We start from the raw sequence: 13,604 nt of genomic DNA on the forward strand, positions 1-13,604 counted from the left end.
ACATTGCGAAGAATAGTATTATGATACGATGATGTTTTCTCCATAAATTTATCAAGCTCATATTTGTGCCATACTTTACAAACATGTCTGCCGTGTCTTGACTGTGAAAAAGCTACAGTCAACAAAAATGGTTTAAAGAAATGCCGAAACCCGGGATTGTTTAGAGTTCCTACAAACTCTCCGGATTGCACCAAGGACCTTCAGATCTTCAGTCTGACGCTCTCCCAACTGAGCTATTTCGGCACGTTCATGTCCAGCCTTAGTCTGCTCGGGCTTAAATATGATGAATTTTGAATGAAAAAATAAAAAGTGCGCAAAATGGCAACCAAAGAAAGACTGTTTTTCTTCGCCATTGTTTTTGCGCAATAATCAAAACTTTACCTAATTATAAAAGTAAGACCTTCTAGATTTAAAAAAATGCATTTTTTCCCATACCGGGAGTCGAACCCGGGCCGTCTAGGGGAAAACCAGAAATCCTAACCGCTAGATCATATGGGATATCTGCTCACATTAGGAAATGTTTTCTTGATTAAATACAGCGCGAAGAATAGTATTATGATACGATGATGTTTTCTCCATAAATTTATCAAGCTCATATTTGTACCATTCTTTACAAACATGTCTGCCGTGTCTTGACTGTGAAAGAGCTCCAGTTAACAAAAATGGTTTAAAAAGTGCCGAAACCCGGGATTTTTCAGAGTTCCTACAAACTCTCCGGATTGAACCAGGGACCTTCAGATCTTCAGTCTGACCCTCTCCCAACTGAGCTATTTCGGCACGTTCATGTCCAGACTTAGTCTGCTCGGGCTTAAATATGATGAATTTTGTATGAAAAAATAAAAAGTGCGCAAAATGTCAAACAAAGAAGGACTGCTCTTCTTCGCCATTGTTTTTGCGCAATAATCAAAACTTTATCTAATTGTAAAAGTAAGACCTTCTAGATTTAAAAAAATGCATTTTTTCCCATACCGGGAGTCGAACATGGGCCGTCTGGGTGAAAACCAGAAATCCTAACCGCTAGACCTTATGGGATATCAGCTCACCTTAGGAAATGTATTCTTGTTTAAATACTGCGCGTAGAATAGTATTTAGATACGATGATGTTTTCTCCATAAATTTATCAAGCTCATATTTGTACCATTCTTTACAAACATGTCTGCATTGTATTGACTGTGAAAGACCTCCAGTTAACAAAAATGGTTTAAAAAAATGCCGAAACCCGGGATTATTCAGAGTTCCTACAAACTCTCCGGATTGAACCAGGGACCTTCAGATCTTCAGTCTGACGCTCTCCCAACTGAGCTATTTCGGCACGTTCATGTCCAGACTTAGTCTGCTCGGGCTTAAATATGATGAATTTTGAATGAAAAAATAAAAAGTGCCAAAATGGCCACCAAAGAAGGACTGCTCTTCCTCGCCATTGTTTTTGCGCAATATTCAAAACTTTGTTTTTGCGCAATAGTCGAAACTTTATCTAATTAAATCGGTAAGAACTTCTAGATTAAAATAAAAGAGATTTTCCCGTACCGGGAGTCGATACTGGCAGTCTGGGTGAAAACCAGAAATCCTAACCGCTAGACCATATGGGATATCTGCTCAACTTAGGAAATGTTTTCTTGCTTATTAACAGCTCGAAGAATAGTATCATGATACGATGATGTTTTCTCCATAAATTTTTTAAGCTCATATTTGTGCCATACTTTACAAACATGTCTGCCGTGTCTTGACTGTGAAAAAGCTACAGTCAACAAAAATGGTTTAAAGAAATGCCGAAACCCGGGATTGTTTAGAGTTCCTACAAACTCTCCGGATTGAACCAGGGACTTTCAGATCTTCAGTCTGACGCTCTCCCAACTGAGATATTTCGGCACGTTCATGTCCAGACTCCGTCTGCTCGGGCTTAAATATGATGAATTTTGTATGAAAAAATAAAAAGTGCGCAAAATGGCAACCAAAGAAGGACTGCTCTTCCTCGTCATTGTTTTTGCGCAATAATCAAAGCTTTATCTAATTATAAAAGTAAGAACTTCTAGATTTAAAAAAATGCATTTTTTCCAATACCGGGAGTCGAACCCTGGCAGTCTGGGTGAAAACCAGAAATCCTAACCGCTAGACCATTTGGGATATCTGCTCACCTTAGGAAATGGTTTCTTGATTAAATACAGCGCGAAGAATAGTATTATGATACGATGATGTTTTCTCCATAAATTTATCAAGCTCATATTTGTACCATTGTTTACAAACATGTCTGCCGTGTCTTGACTGTGAAAGATCTCCAGTCAACAAAAATGGTTTAAAGAAATACCAAAAACGGGATATTTCAGAGTTCCGACAAACTCTGCGTATTGAAGTAGGGACCTTCAGATTTTTAGTCTGACGCTCTCGCAACTGAGCTATTTTGGCTCGTTCATGTCCAGACTTGTCCAGATTTTTCAGAGTTCCTACAAACTCTGCGGATTGAAGTAAGGACCTTCAGATCTTCGCAAAATGGCAACCAAAGAAGGACTGCTCTTCCTCGCCATTGTTTTTGCGCAATAATCGAAACTTTAACTGATTATAAAAGTGAGACCTTCTAAATTTAACAAAATGCATCTTTTCCCATACCGGGAGTCGAACCCGGGCCGTCTGGTTGAAAACCAGAAATTCTAACAGCTAGACCATATGGGATAGCTGATAAACTGAGGTTATGTTTTCTTGATTAATAACAGCGCGAAAAGTATAATGATACGAAGATGTTTTTTTGACATCTTTTTTGGTTCTCTTGACGTAGGTGCGCCGACAAAGTCTTCGTTGTAAAGTCGATCGATCTTTACCGTCAGCATTTCTTGTTCTTCAATTACAAAATTTACTTGTCCTGACTGTCTCGTCTGATCTCCGACTGGTCCAATCAATGTCCAACCAAGCAACGTTTTTACTGCGTATGATTGTTTCCGTCTCCACGGCGTTCCTCAAAAACCCAATGCGCTTCGGGAACATCACTTCCGAAAAGGACGGTAACCTTCAGGAAAGTCGATTCCTTGTAAATGAGAACACTTTCTGATGTCTTCTAAAGATGGTATTGATGCGTTCGAGATCGGTAACTTGTCCAAGGTCCACACTTTACTGGACTTCACCATCACCATCGAATGACTTTTAACTTAACTTCTTGACCTAGTCTTTGCTGCTTTTCAGCGTTAATATTCGTTACCGAAAAGGTTGCTTTTGTTCTTTTTATACCACGTCCTTCTAGCAGGCTTGTCTCGCATAATTTAGTGTCTGATCCTTCGTCAAGGAAGGCGTATGTCTCTACATCATGACTACCATCTACTGCCAACACTCTCACTGGTAAAATTCTTAGCAACACCTTCGACTGGTTCGGCTTTGACGCACCTGCTTGGGAGACGTGATTGGTGGTGTTTTCCTGAGTAGATTCTTCTACACCTGGCTCGTTCGTTACTTGATCAGAAGCAGGAAAAGAGACAACTTGGTGAAGAAGCGAGTGGTGTCTTTTCTTGCATCCACATACTAGACAAGCGCGATAAGCCTTGCATCTCTTGGCTATATGGTACGGTTGTAAACAATTATCACACAGTCTCTTTGTTCTTACAATGTCAAGTCTGTCAGCATATGCCTTATCACGACATTTAAAACACTTAGCAATCTCGTGAGTGCCTTCATAGAACAAGCAAGGTTGGAAATGGACATTGGAGACATTGCGCTTGGTCTGCTCTTGCTTGCCTGGTTCTTGTTTGGTGTTCTCTCGTTGACTTGGTTGCTGTGGTTTTTGCTGCGGTCTGGGACTTTCTGCCTGTGTGGATAGTACAATACCAAATTAAGTTCCAAATTGTAGTTTCTTGAATACTTTATGTTCGACAGGTTTCAAACCGACGTGTTTTCCAAATTCAGTATTTGCACATTTGGCTTTAAGTTCAACAAAATCTACTAGATCGGAAAAATTAGGCTGTTATCCATTTTCCAGCATCTTTCCAGTCACCTCTACCCACTTAGATTGCATAACGGTAGGTAATCGTGGGACAACACGTTTCATAGTCTCGAAAGAGTTGACTTCCGCCTTGCGGATATCTCTGGATAGTTCTAAGTGGTTTCTCAGTGTCATCAACTTTTATCTGGAAACCCTCTACGATTTTGTTAATAAACGCGCGCACAACACTATGTCTCTGAAGTGTGATTGTTCCGGAAGTTCCGTTTCTGTGTACCGGAAGTTGTTAAAGTTATTAGTTTATGATCACCAATTATGTAATATGTAATGAGTAATAGGATCGGGTATCATTGTACCAGGCACGGGGTGAACTCGGGAGAGATGGTAAGACAGATTGTGGAGAAATAGAGGGCTGATTCGAATAAAGGGAGAAGAAAGTCGGAGACCGTGAAAACAGAGTGTCGTTTGGTTCGAAACATTACCAACAGTGATTCCAAAATCTTCAAAGCTTCAGAATAACCCTCCCCTCCTGGAAGCATAATGTAGTTCTCAATAGCATTCCTTGCTTTCCCTGTCATTGTTGTATCAAATACGAAAGCCTTAAGTTGTCATCTTGTACGACATTTGCAACATTGATGCGGGGTCAATGTGAGAATGCGCAGGATATAACATTTCATCATCTATTTCATTCAAATATGACTTAAATGGCGTGATCGATCTGCTATCGTACACACGATCATGCCATTCTTTGTATGCAGCTTGAAATCTTTTACCATCTGATAATTTCATCATTGAATGTTTTTGTAATTTGACCTCTCTTAGTTGCATTAGTTGGATCAACTTCTTGATACATTTTCAGATCACAAGCTTTGAAGTTTTCAATTATGCTTTCCAAAGTTCCTAGTTTCTTTAGAATCGTTTCTGAAGGAACATTCTCAGCAACAAGGACGTCAAGCTCTTGTAATATGGCCTTTATAGGCGTATACTGTTATAATTACCTTTCCATGGTAGAACAAACACCGTCAACTCTCGTCTAGATCTTTGAGTACTTTGAGTACTATGTCGCCAGAGTGACGCGCCGTGAATAAAAAATAAACTTGTAAACGGTACTATAACACAAATAAAAAGACATGGATAAAAGTATAGAGCAGCCACTATGACATGTTACGAATTGAATAAACGAGAAAACAGGAAATAATTTACCTCAAAGGTGACAATATGCAGACGAGTAGACGACAGAGAGGACGAACTAAATAAATCTTAACTGCAGTGACTAATATATACAGAATGCTTACATGTACTAATCGAAAATTAGCATGACTTAGGCAAAGAACCCTAAAAACAATAGAATGTGTTAACGAGACCCTACTAAACCGGTGACGAACAGAGGGGGCACAAACATATTAACAACAAAACTAATACAAAAATTCAGAGTTTCGCTGTAACATTACTTGCTGTCAAAATCGTGTCTGTACTGTTTTTTTACAGACACGCTCATTTGAAGCTCTCGGCGCGCGATTGGTTATTTTTTAAATGACATTATTACATTTGTGGGTAACTGTTATTTCATTTGTGGGATTTTTTATATTTGTGGGTAGTTATTACATTTGTGGGCTCTACATAGCGACTTTTTTTTATTGAAACCCAACCCTCTAACTATTCCAGCTACGGCCCTGTTAAACCAAGCTCTATTGATGGAATTTGCAAACTGATAGGTTATTTTTCTGTTTCTAGAAACTCACCCGACAGACTTTTGCGTTAAAAAAAATCAATGGATTCTAAGCCAGATTAATAATTGCTGGTTATTAATCTACGTCGGGATCACTTCGCGTAGATGGGTAAATCTACGCAAAACACACCCCGCGTAGATGGGTAATTAGCGATGGTTAGTCCATTTCGGGGACGCCAGCGCCTTGTGCTAGGACCTGAGGGCCGTGAAAACGGGGAACGTGGATTGGGCCGCCAACCTACGGAGCGCGGAACAACCGTTTTTCGGCCGTAAATTCAAAGCCGCTGGCGTGGCGTTTAAACCTGAGTTCTACTCGAACACCTCGCTCCCGAACTCCTCGCGAATTTCTCTCAGCCTCTTTTTCATCTTTTCGCGTGTCTCCAGGGAGGGCCCTTTCCTGCTTTTTTTCTCACGCGGTGCAAGGCCGTGTCGAGCTCTGATAGCGGCCTTGAGCGCGTAGTATCTCTCTTGTTTCTGAAGTATTAGCCGAAACTCTTCGTCTGAGATATGCCCGTCCTGCAGAGCCTTAGAGACCAGCTCGCTGATCGAGTTTTTCTTACTCTCCGCTAAAACCATCGTGTCTTCGTGTTTAGCCACCTTGCTCGTAAGACCCCTAGAGACTACCCCCGCGCCCGCGCCCACGACACCGACCAGCCCGGCGACCCCTGCCACCGGACCGCCGATCAGAACCCCTATCCCACTCAAAGAGACCCCCACCCCGGCGCTGGAAAGCGCCCCTGCAGCGATGCCGGATGCCACAGACACAGCATGGGTAGCGGCAAAGGCGCGCTTATACTTCTTCCGCACCTGTCGATGATGCGTTAACTCGTTGTCTAGAACCGCCTGAGTGTCACATATTTTCTGGAGTCGGAAGCTTTGCACGTCGCCGCCGATGCTTGCCGGGGCGCTAGGCGTCATGTGCGTTTGCGGGCAAATCGGGGGGCAGACGCTGGGAAGCGAGGGGTATATTGCACCGCTGCTAACGTTGCTGTTTGCCATGCTTGTTATGTCGGACCTAGGTTAGCTCTAATACGAGGCGAACAGGCTTGCCCTTAAAGTCCACCCGTCTACCGCGGTCATCCCTGATCCATATTTGGATACTCGAGACAAACTCAAAGGAAGATGCTGCGACACAAACGGGGATGTCGGGCCCATAGACGACTTTCTCGTGCGGCCCCCCGCGGGTTTCTAGACAAGCGAGAACGTTTGAAGGCTCGTCTAAGGCGAGGCATTGCGTGCGGTCTACGATATCGCAGAAGATGTAGAGGGCCTCTATTTTCGGCAAAGTCACCTTAAGTTGGGCCACGGGCAGTGCGAGCCCCCCCCCCCCCCCCCCCCCCCAACTGATCGTCTTTAGCCTCAAGGCCAAATAGTGCGCAAAGCTCGGCGTTCAGGAACGCAACGCTTTTGGACACGAGCGCGATCTTCCCGGTGAGGGTATCCAGCTTCGCGGTCAGAATCTTGCTTTCAGCGCGGTTGATCGTTTCCACGATGGACTCGGCCGTGTGGTGCCCGACTGGCAGAGTAGCGATGGGCGGGAGGGAGGCTATGGTGGTTATCTGATGCTCCCGCTCGAGATTATACCAGCTGTTAAACAGCGAGCCCTGCCGGAGCGCCACGAAGAGTGGGCGCTTTATCGGCTGCTCGAAGAAGAGCGTCAGTTCGCCTTCGGTGAACACAGCATGTAGGACCACCATTGTGTTGAACATAGCCCGCCTTCGTGTTTAATAGGGCTGAGCATGGATTGGGAAGGCTGGCGGATGCTGAACGAGGACGCGATTCCCCGAAGGGAGGAGGAGGAGACGAAGAAGGCGGCAGTTGCGGCGGGAGCCTCTATAGCCGAACATATCAAGCACGCTATAGCCGAACAAGTCAAACGCGCAAAAACCGGTTTCCCTAGGTCTCTGACCCTCGCGCAAAAGCTGCTCTACGCCGTGCCCGCGACCCCCGTGGAGAGCACGGCCTCACACATCACCCCACTACTCACGCAGCTAGAGATACACGTGGCTGAGGACAAATCATTCACGACTAGGGTCCGAGACATATTGAAAGAGACAGTAGTCACGCACAAGTCCGCCAAGGAGTCTCGCCGGTGGCTATCGGAGCCTTCCTATGGGTACTGGCCACAGCAACTCAACTTTGCGGTCTGGTGCGCAACCGCCGGATGTGGGGTGTCCCTAGTCGACCCCGCTTTCGCCACGCTCCCCTTTGTCATCAGGGTATTTCTAAGGTTTCACGTCTACTTTACCACCCGGAGGATACTCTACGAGCTCGGCGCCCCCTGCCTGGCGACAGCCCGTTCACGCAAAAAGGTAACCCCTACGAGAAGGCCGCTTTCGAGCGTCTATGTATAGAGTTCGGTTTGCCGCGTAAGCCGGACTTCCGATGGAAAGGCGGGCGGAACCACGGGCTAGGCGATGTGTTTGTGTTCTACATGGGGGAGGGGTATCGCAACGTGCACGTGATCCGTGGCTACGACACGGCGGCAGACGAGTACCCGAGCCACCTCAATCTGTTTAGCGACGAAGGTGGGACGTACAATAGTGGGAAGCAGGTGGGTTACATACGCAACGACGACCACGGGGGCGTGCAATATAGGTGAGGGGCTGACAAAAGCAGGGCTAGGAAGACTCGGTCGAGGCGTTCGTCTACACAGTGCTTGGCGCGCAGGTAAACGTCCGTTCCTCTATCGCGGGGCCGGTGGGCCGGCCATGGAGGCGCAAGCGGAGTTCACGAAGCTGCTTGAAGACGCGATCATAGAAAACGACATCGCTCAAAGCGTGCAAAGGTACCAGTTAGCCGTGCAGGAGGCCAAGGTGAGACTGAGTCTTGCGGTCGCACCAGGAGTGTGGCTGATGCCGAGCGATCTGGTGATAAACACGCAAAGCGTCGTGGGCTACAACAATAAGCTGCAGAAAGCCACAGACTCCATGACGCTCGGCGCAAACGCGATCGACACCGAGACAAAGCCAGTCGGTGCTCATAACATGGCCGGTGGGCATCCTAGGGTGCAACACGTGACTGACCCTGGGACCGACCGCGTGCCGTCCCGGCGGCGAAGCAAGGCTTCCGCCCCTGCAAAAGTGCACGCAGAGGCCGCGGCCCCTGCCCCCTCTCCACGTACGCACGCTGCGCATAGCATGACTGCCGCCGGAACGGCAAGCGCACCCGGACCGGGCAAAAAAAGTGACCACACCGCCCTCAAGGCGGGGTTGTCGGCACTCGCGGTGGCCGCGGCGTATTACCTGTTCCGATGACTGCTTTGCATTCGACGAACCGACCCCTCTGGCCACGGAGGAGAGCGACTTGCCGAGCGACGTCACAATGGCCGCGATCGTCGTCGCTACGGCCAACCCGATAGCGGTGACGGTAAAGCCGTACTTTTTGAAAATGGCTTTGATGCGCTCTCTTAGCGGCTTTTGGTTCTCGAGCTCTCGGTTTTCGCGTTCTAGTTCGTCAATCTCGGATAGCCTCTCCTCGTTGCGCTCACGGGCCTCTTGGCGGCTACTCTCTGACGTGTTAGGGTCGTCGATGGTCTCCCTGTCTGTGGCTACCACCCCTTGCAGCTCTTGGACCCGTTCTGTGTTCTCCTGGATGACCGCGTCTACCTCTGCCACGGACCCCATCGCCAGCTTGAAGCCTCTCAGCTTTGCAACGTCCTGTCGGACGCCCCCGTCCTCGTTGAACAGCTGTCTTGGTTTAGACCAACCTCCTTTGTCGAGGTTGCGAACCTGTATTAGCGTCTTTCCCCTCCGGTCTGACTGGAACCGTATCAGATTCTCGTTAAGGTCTGGGTATTCTTCCCTGAGGGACTGGAGACCGAGCCTTGTCGCTGCACCCTCTGAGATGAACGAGGTTTCAGCGCTTGCCGTTCCGGCGGTTTGCGTTGCGCTTCGCGTAGCCATGCTATGCGCAGCATGCATACGCGACGACGTGCTCGTCATTGGGATCGACTCCCCATCGTCGGGATCAAACGGGATAAGGGGCGTCGTCTCGTCGTCCCCCGCTCCGCGATCGGCGGACGCACCCGGCAAGGTATCGTCAATGTCAACGTCAACATCACCCATGATGCGTGCGAATAACTCGTTCTATGCTATATTAGACATGTTTAACAGTCCGCACTATAGCCACGCGGCTTCGTACTTTATGTATATATATATATATATATACATAAAGTATAATAATAATAATAATAAAGTATAGTAAATCCCCTGATGAGTGGGCAACCACGAAACAGACCTGTAGGGAAACCTATGTAGTTTTTATTTTTCTCAAACCAACACTATACACCGCTCTACTTTCGAGTATTGAGCACTTTCTATGAAAGCCTTCAACCATCATTTTATATATATATATATCGTATATATATATATATATTTATATATATATATATATATATATATATATATATATATATATATATATATATATATATATATATATATATATATATATATATATATATATATATATACGATATATAATATACATAATGTCAGTCAGTGATAGACTTGACCCCCAACGAACACCCAGAACTCCTCTGGGGTTGAAAGCCGAGAGAACGGTTCACCGGGTCACTCTCAACCCGTCGACGGCCTCCCCAGGCGAGACGCTGTATGTGGCGGTCCCAAAGCTATCGGAAGGCGTCACGCTCGTGTCTGGCTCCTTGAGGGTCGGCCTCGATCTCTCCATCTCAGGCCATGCAAATAATACCGTCGTGAACAACGTCGGCCGAAATCTCGTGAGCCGCCTGAAAATCACGTTTGCAGGAGAAACGCTCCAGGACACCAACCGCTACGACGTCTTCAAGACGTATGAGGAGCTTTACCTGTCCAAGCTCGAGAGAGAGGACCGCCTGGAGCAGGGTATACAGTCAGAATACATGCGCAAGCTTCGCTCCAAGGCTGGCGATAAAGCGACTAATAACGTCAAGGAGAACGCTCTAAACGCCGCCCACTGGGCGAGGTACACCATCCCGCTAGACCATTCCCTGCTGACGGACCACGGCGTACTGTACCTAAGGGCGCTCTCCGAGGCGCTGCTCTTCGAGATCACGTTCGCAACGGTTGACCAGGTAGTAGTCGGAAGCGATGCTACCAAATTATCCTATGGCATCAAAAATCTAGAGCTGGAATACGAAAGCCTGAGGGACGACAACCTCGCCCGGTCTGCAGCCGCCGCCTACCAAAACGGCACAACGTTCTTCTACGAGCAAGTGAACCTTCAAAAGACCTTCGTGATTAGCAAAGGGACGGACAGCATAATCAACGAGAGTGTCAACCTGCCGCGAAGGTCTATGAGTGGTCTGTTGCTCCTCTTTGTGGAGCCATACACGGCAGGGGCTCGCGACTCTGAGAAGTTCGTGTACCCCGACATCAAGAGCGTTCGCGTTACAATCGACGGCATGCCAAACAAGGTCTTCAGCCAGGGGCTGCGCCCCACGGATTTCTGGAGGGAGGCGAAAAGGCGGTTCGTCCGCCCCTTCCCGGGGGGGGCACAGCGGAGCGCCTGCCGCCCCGGCGGTCGGCCCCGAGTCGTTCTATGGCGATAACAAGTTTGCTCTGTGGATCGACCTTCGAACGACGGACGACAGTGCTATCCATGGGGGTGGTCTCCGATTGGTCAATACCCGCAACGGTGTGCACCTCGAGATAAAACGCACGGCAAGCGGCACGGGTACCGTAAACTGTCACGTGTTTGTGGTGGCCGACGCCCAAATGAACCTTATGAACGGACAGCTAGAGTCCATACAATACTGAGCACAGACACCGAAACGTGTTTCGGCGCGAAGCGCTGTGGCAGCGCGGTTTGGCCCCAAAAAAACATCCCATTTAACGCCCTCATCGTGGGCCCGACGTCATGCGGGAAGACCCAATCCGTAGTGGACCGGCTGCGCGGCCCTTTCCGGGGTAAGTTTGACTACATCGTACTCATGTGCCCTACCTTTGTCTACAACAAAACATACGGCGGCTTCGGCGAGGGCGACAATCGTCTGTTTGTCATCCCACCTGAGGCGGGTCAGATCGACATACTGCTGAGGTTTGTCTCCGCTCTCTTCGAAGGCACTAATACGCTAATCATACTGGACGACTGTGCGGCCTCGAAAGACGTAAAGAGGCGCTCCGACCAGCTCGTCAACTTGGCGTTCAGCGCGCGCCACTTGGGTATCAGCGTGTGGGTGATCACGCAGCAGCTCACCAGCATCACGAAGCCGTTCCGTGAGAACATCGCGGCCTTGGTGGTCTTCCATACCCCGAGCAAGGCGGACATGAAAGCTATCCTGCATGACTACGACGCGGAGCTCTCAGAAGAGAAGATGAAAGAGTACATGAAGGCCCTCAAGACGAAAAAGTCATTGATCGGTCTCTGCACACGTAGGCGGGAGCTAGCTGCCGCGTTCACTCGTACACCAGCTGTTAAACAGCGAGCTACCGATCCACTTGCTACCAAAGGTACCGACGACGTGACTCCGCCCGCACGGCCGCCGCCGGCGGCCGCACAGCAAACCAGGGATCGACCTCTTGCCGCTCCGGCGACAGCGCTTCGCGCTCCCGGACAATGCAAATTTCGGCTGTTAGCCATGGAGTAAGCAGACATTTAGACACGAGGGCCCCACACATATCCGCACGTCCGTGCATCGCAATGTCGACGACGCAGCAGGACAAGATTACAAAGACCATCACCGACGCCGCAGTCATAACCGGCCTCGTCGCCGGTATCGGCTGGGTTGGGCGCGAGGTCTTGCGCGAGGACTTCACCAAAAACCCCTCCGCGAACGCCATGAACTACGCAAAAATGACTGCCGCCGTTGCAGGTGCTGTCGCTTTGAAGGGTTACCTCGAGAACCAGAAGATCCTGCCCATGTAGTAGTGTACTGTGACACACTACTACATGTGTAGGCCATGTATTAGACTCGTGTTCACGTACACACAGCACGTGAAGTGTGCGCGCGTGAAACGTACACACACTACTCGATGGCCTCCATCGCGATTTTGGTTGGCGGCGCCGTCCTAAACGTGACTGCATTCGTTGGTGGCAACTACCTCGCAAAATTCCTGTCGAACGATGAGATCCCTGCCTTAGCTGAGAAGGAGAGGCACGACAAGGCCCTAGAGAAATACCATCAAGACTATGGATGCTACCAACAGCGGCGACAAAAAAATCCTCGATTGGCAAGCTCAAAGTCGTGAAAGAGGGTCCCTCGCAAAGCAAAACTCACCGACACTGACTACGCGCTCAAACTCTACAACCAGACCCGGCCAAAACAATCCCTGGAGTCGATGCGGGCTCCTGAGCTGTCCGACTACTACATCCCCAGGAAAACGCAGAAAAACGCCGAGTTGGCGTACATTGGCGCCGGCGCTCTCGCCATCGGCTACGCAGCTAGCCGCTTGCTGTGATGCAGCTGCCGTTCCAGCGCTGCGTCTAGGCGGCCTTTTTCCATGCTGCGCGTATACGCATAAGATGATTGCAGATGATTGCAGACCGGCCTCAGAAAGACCGAGCGCTTCGCGCAGCACTGCCCGAGCAGACGGCAACCGCCTGTTGGAGACTGATACACCTGTTGCAATGTATCGCGATACACACGTAATGGCGGCGAAGCGCATGTCCGACGAAGAACTCGATGCGTTCCTTCGTCCTATATACTACGCCAGAGGTGGCTACCAGGGAGTGACCACTCTGCATGCCAAACTTCCCAAGGGCTCAGCCTCCATAGATCGAGTGCGCAAGTGGGTAAGCTCGCAGCCCGTCGGGGGCTACACACAGACACCCTCTCCTCCGACTACCTACGCTCACTTCTCGGAGCAGATAGCAAACCGTATCCACCAGTCGGACCTGCTATTCTTGCCAACCGACCGCGGGTACAAGTATGCCCTGACTGTCGTTGACGTTGCTTCACGATATAAAGCCGACGGCCCACTGAGGACTAAGAGCGCGTCCGTCGTCTCCCGCGAA

At 48.8% G+C, this 13,604-nt stretch overlaps 1 protein-coding gene and 2 non-coding genes across 3 annotated transcripts; all 3 read right to left on the reverse strand.

Annotated features, from left to right (window-relative positions):
- Positions 1 to 426: 426 nt before the first annotated feature.
- Trnae-uuc lies at positions 427 to 498 on the reverse strand. The gene has a single exon. It is a non-coding gene; the product is annotated as a tRNA-Glu (tRNA).
- Positions 499 to 2,595: 2,097 nt separating this feature from the next.
- Positions 2,596 to 2,667, reverse strand: Trnae-uuc. The gene has a single exon. It is a non-coding gene; the product is annotated as a tRNA-Glu (tRNA).
- A 448-nt stretch (positions 2,668 to 3,115) lies between these two features.
- Positions 3,116 to 4,497, reverse strand: LOC116613574. The gene is made up of 2 exons (XM_048734014.1): positions 4,402 to 4,497; positions 3,116 to 3,787 (listed from the first exon to the last, which is right to left on the reverse strand). The coding sequence occupies exons 1-2, from the start codon at positions 4,495 to 4,497 to the stop codon at positions 3,116 to 3,118; spliced, it is 768 nt and encodes a 255-aa protein (XP_048589971.1).
- Between the last annotated feature and the right edge of the window lie 9,107 nt (positions 4,498 to 13,604).

This window comes from Nematostella vectensis, chromosome 11 (genome assembly GCF_932526225.1).
Source record: "Nematostella vectensis chromosome 11, jaNemVect1.1, whole genome shotgun sequence".
NCBI classification, from domain to species: domain Eukaryota; kingdom Metazoa; phylum Cnidaria; class Anthozoa; order Actiniaria; family Edwardsiidae; genus Nematostella; species Nematostella vectensis.

What these genes read in the sequence shown, in the direction of transcription:
- LOC116613574 (XM_048734014.1), bottom strand. Translation starts at nt 4,497, where the DNA reads ATGACAGGGAAAGCAAGGAATGCTATTGAGAACTACATTATGCTTCCA. An exon ending in AGATTTTGGAATCACTGTTG is followed by an intron (nt 3,788 to 4,401) that starts GTAATGTTTCGA and finishes CTATCCACACAG; the next exon opens with GCAGAAAGTCCCAGACCGCA.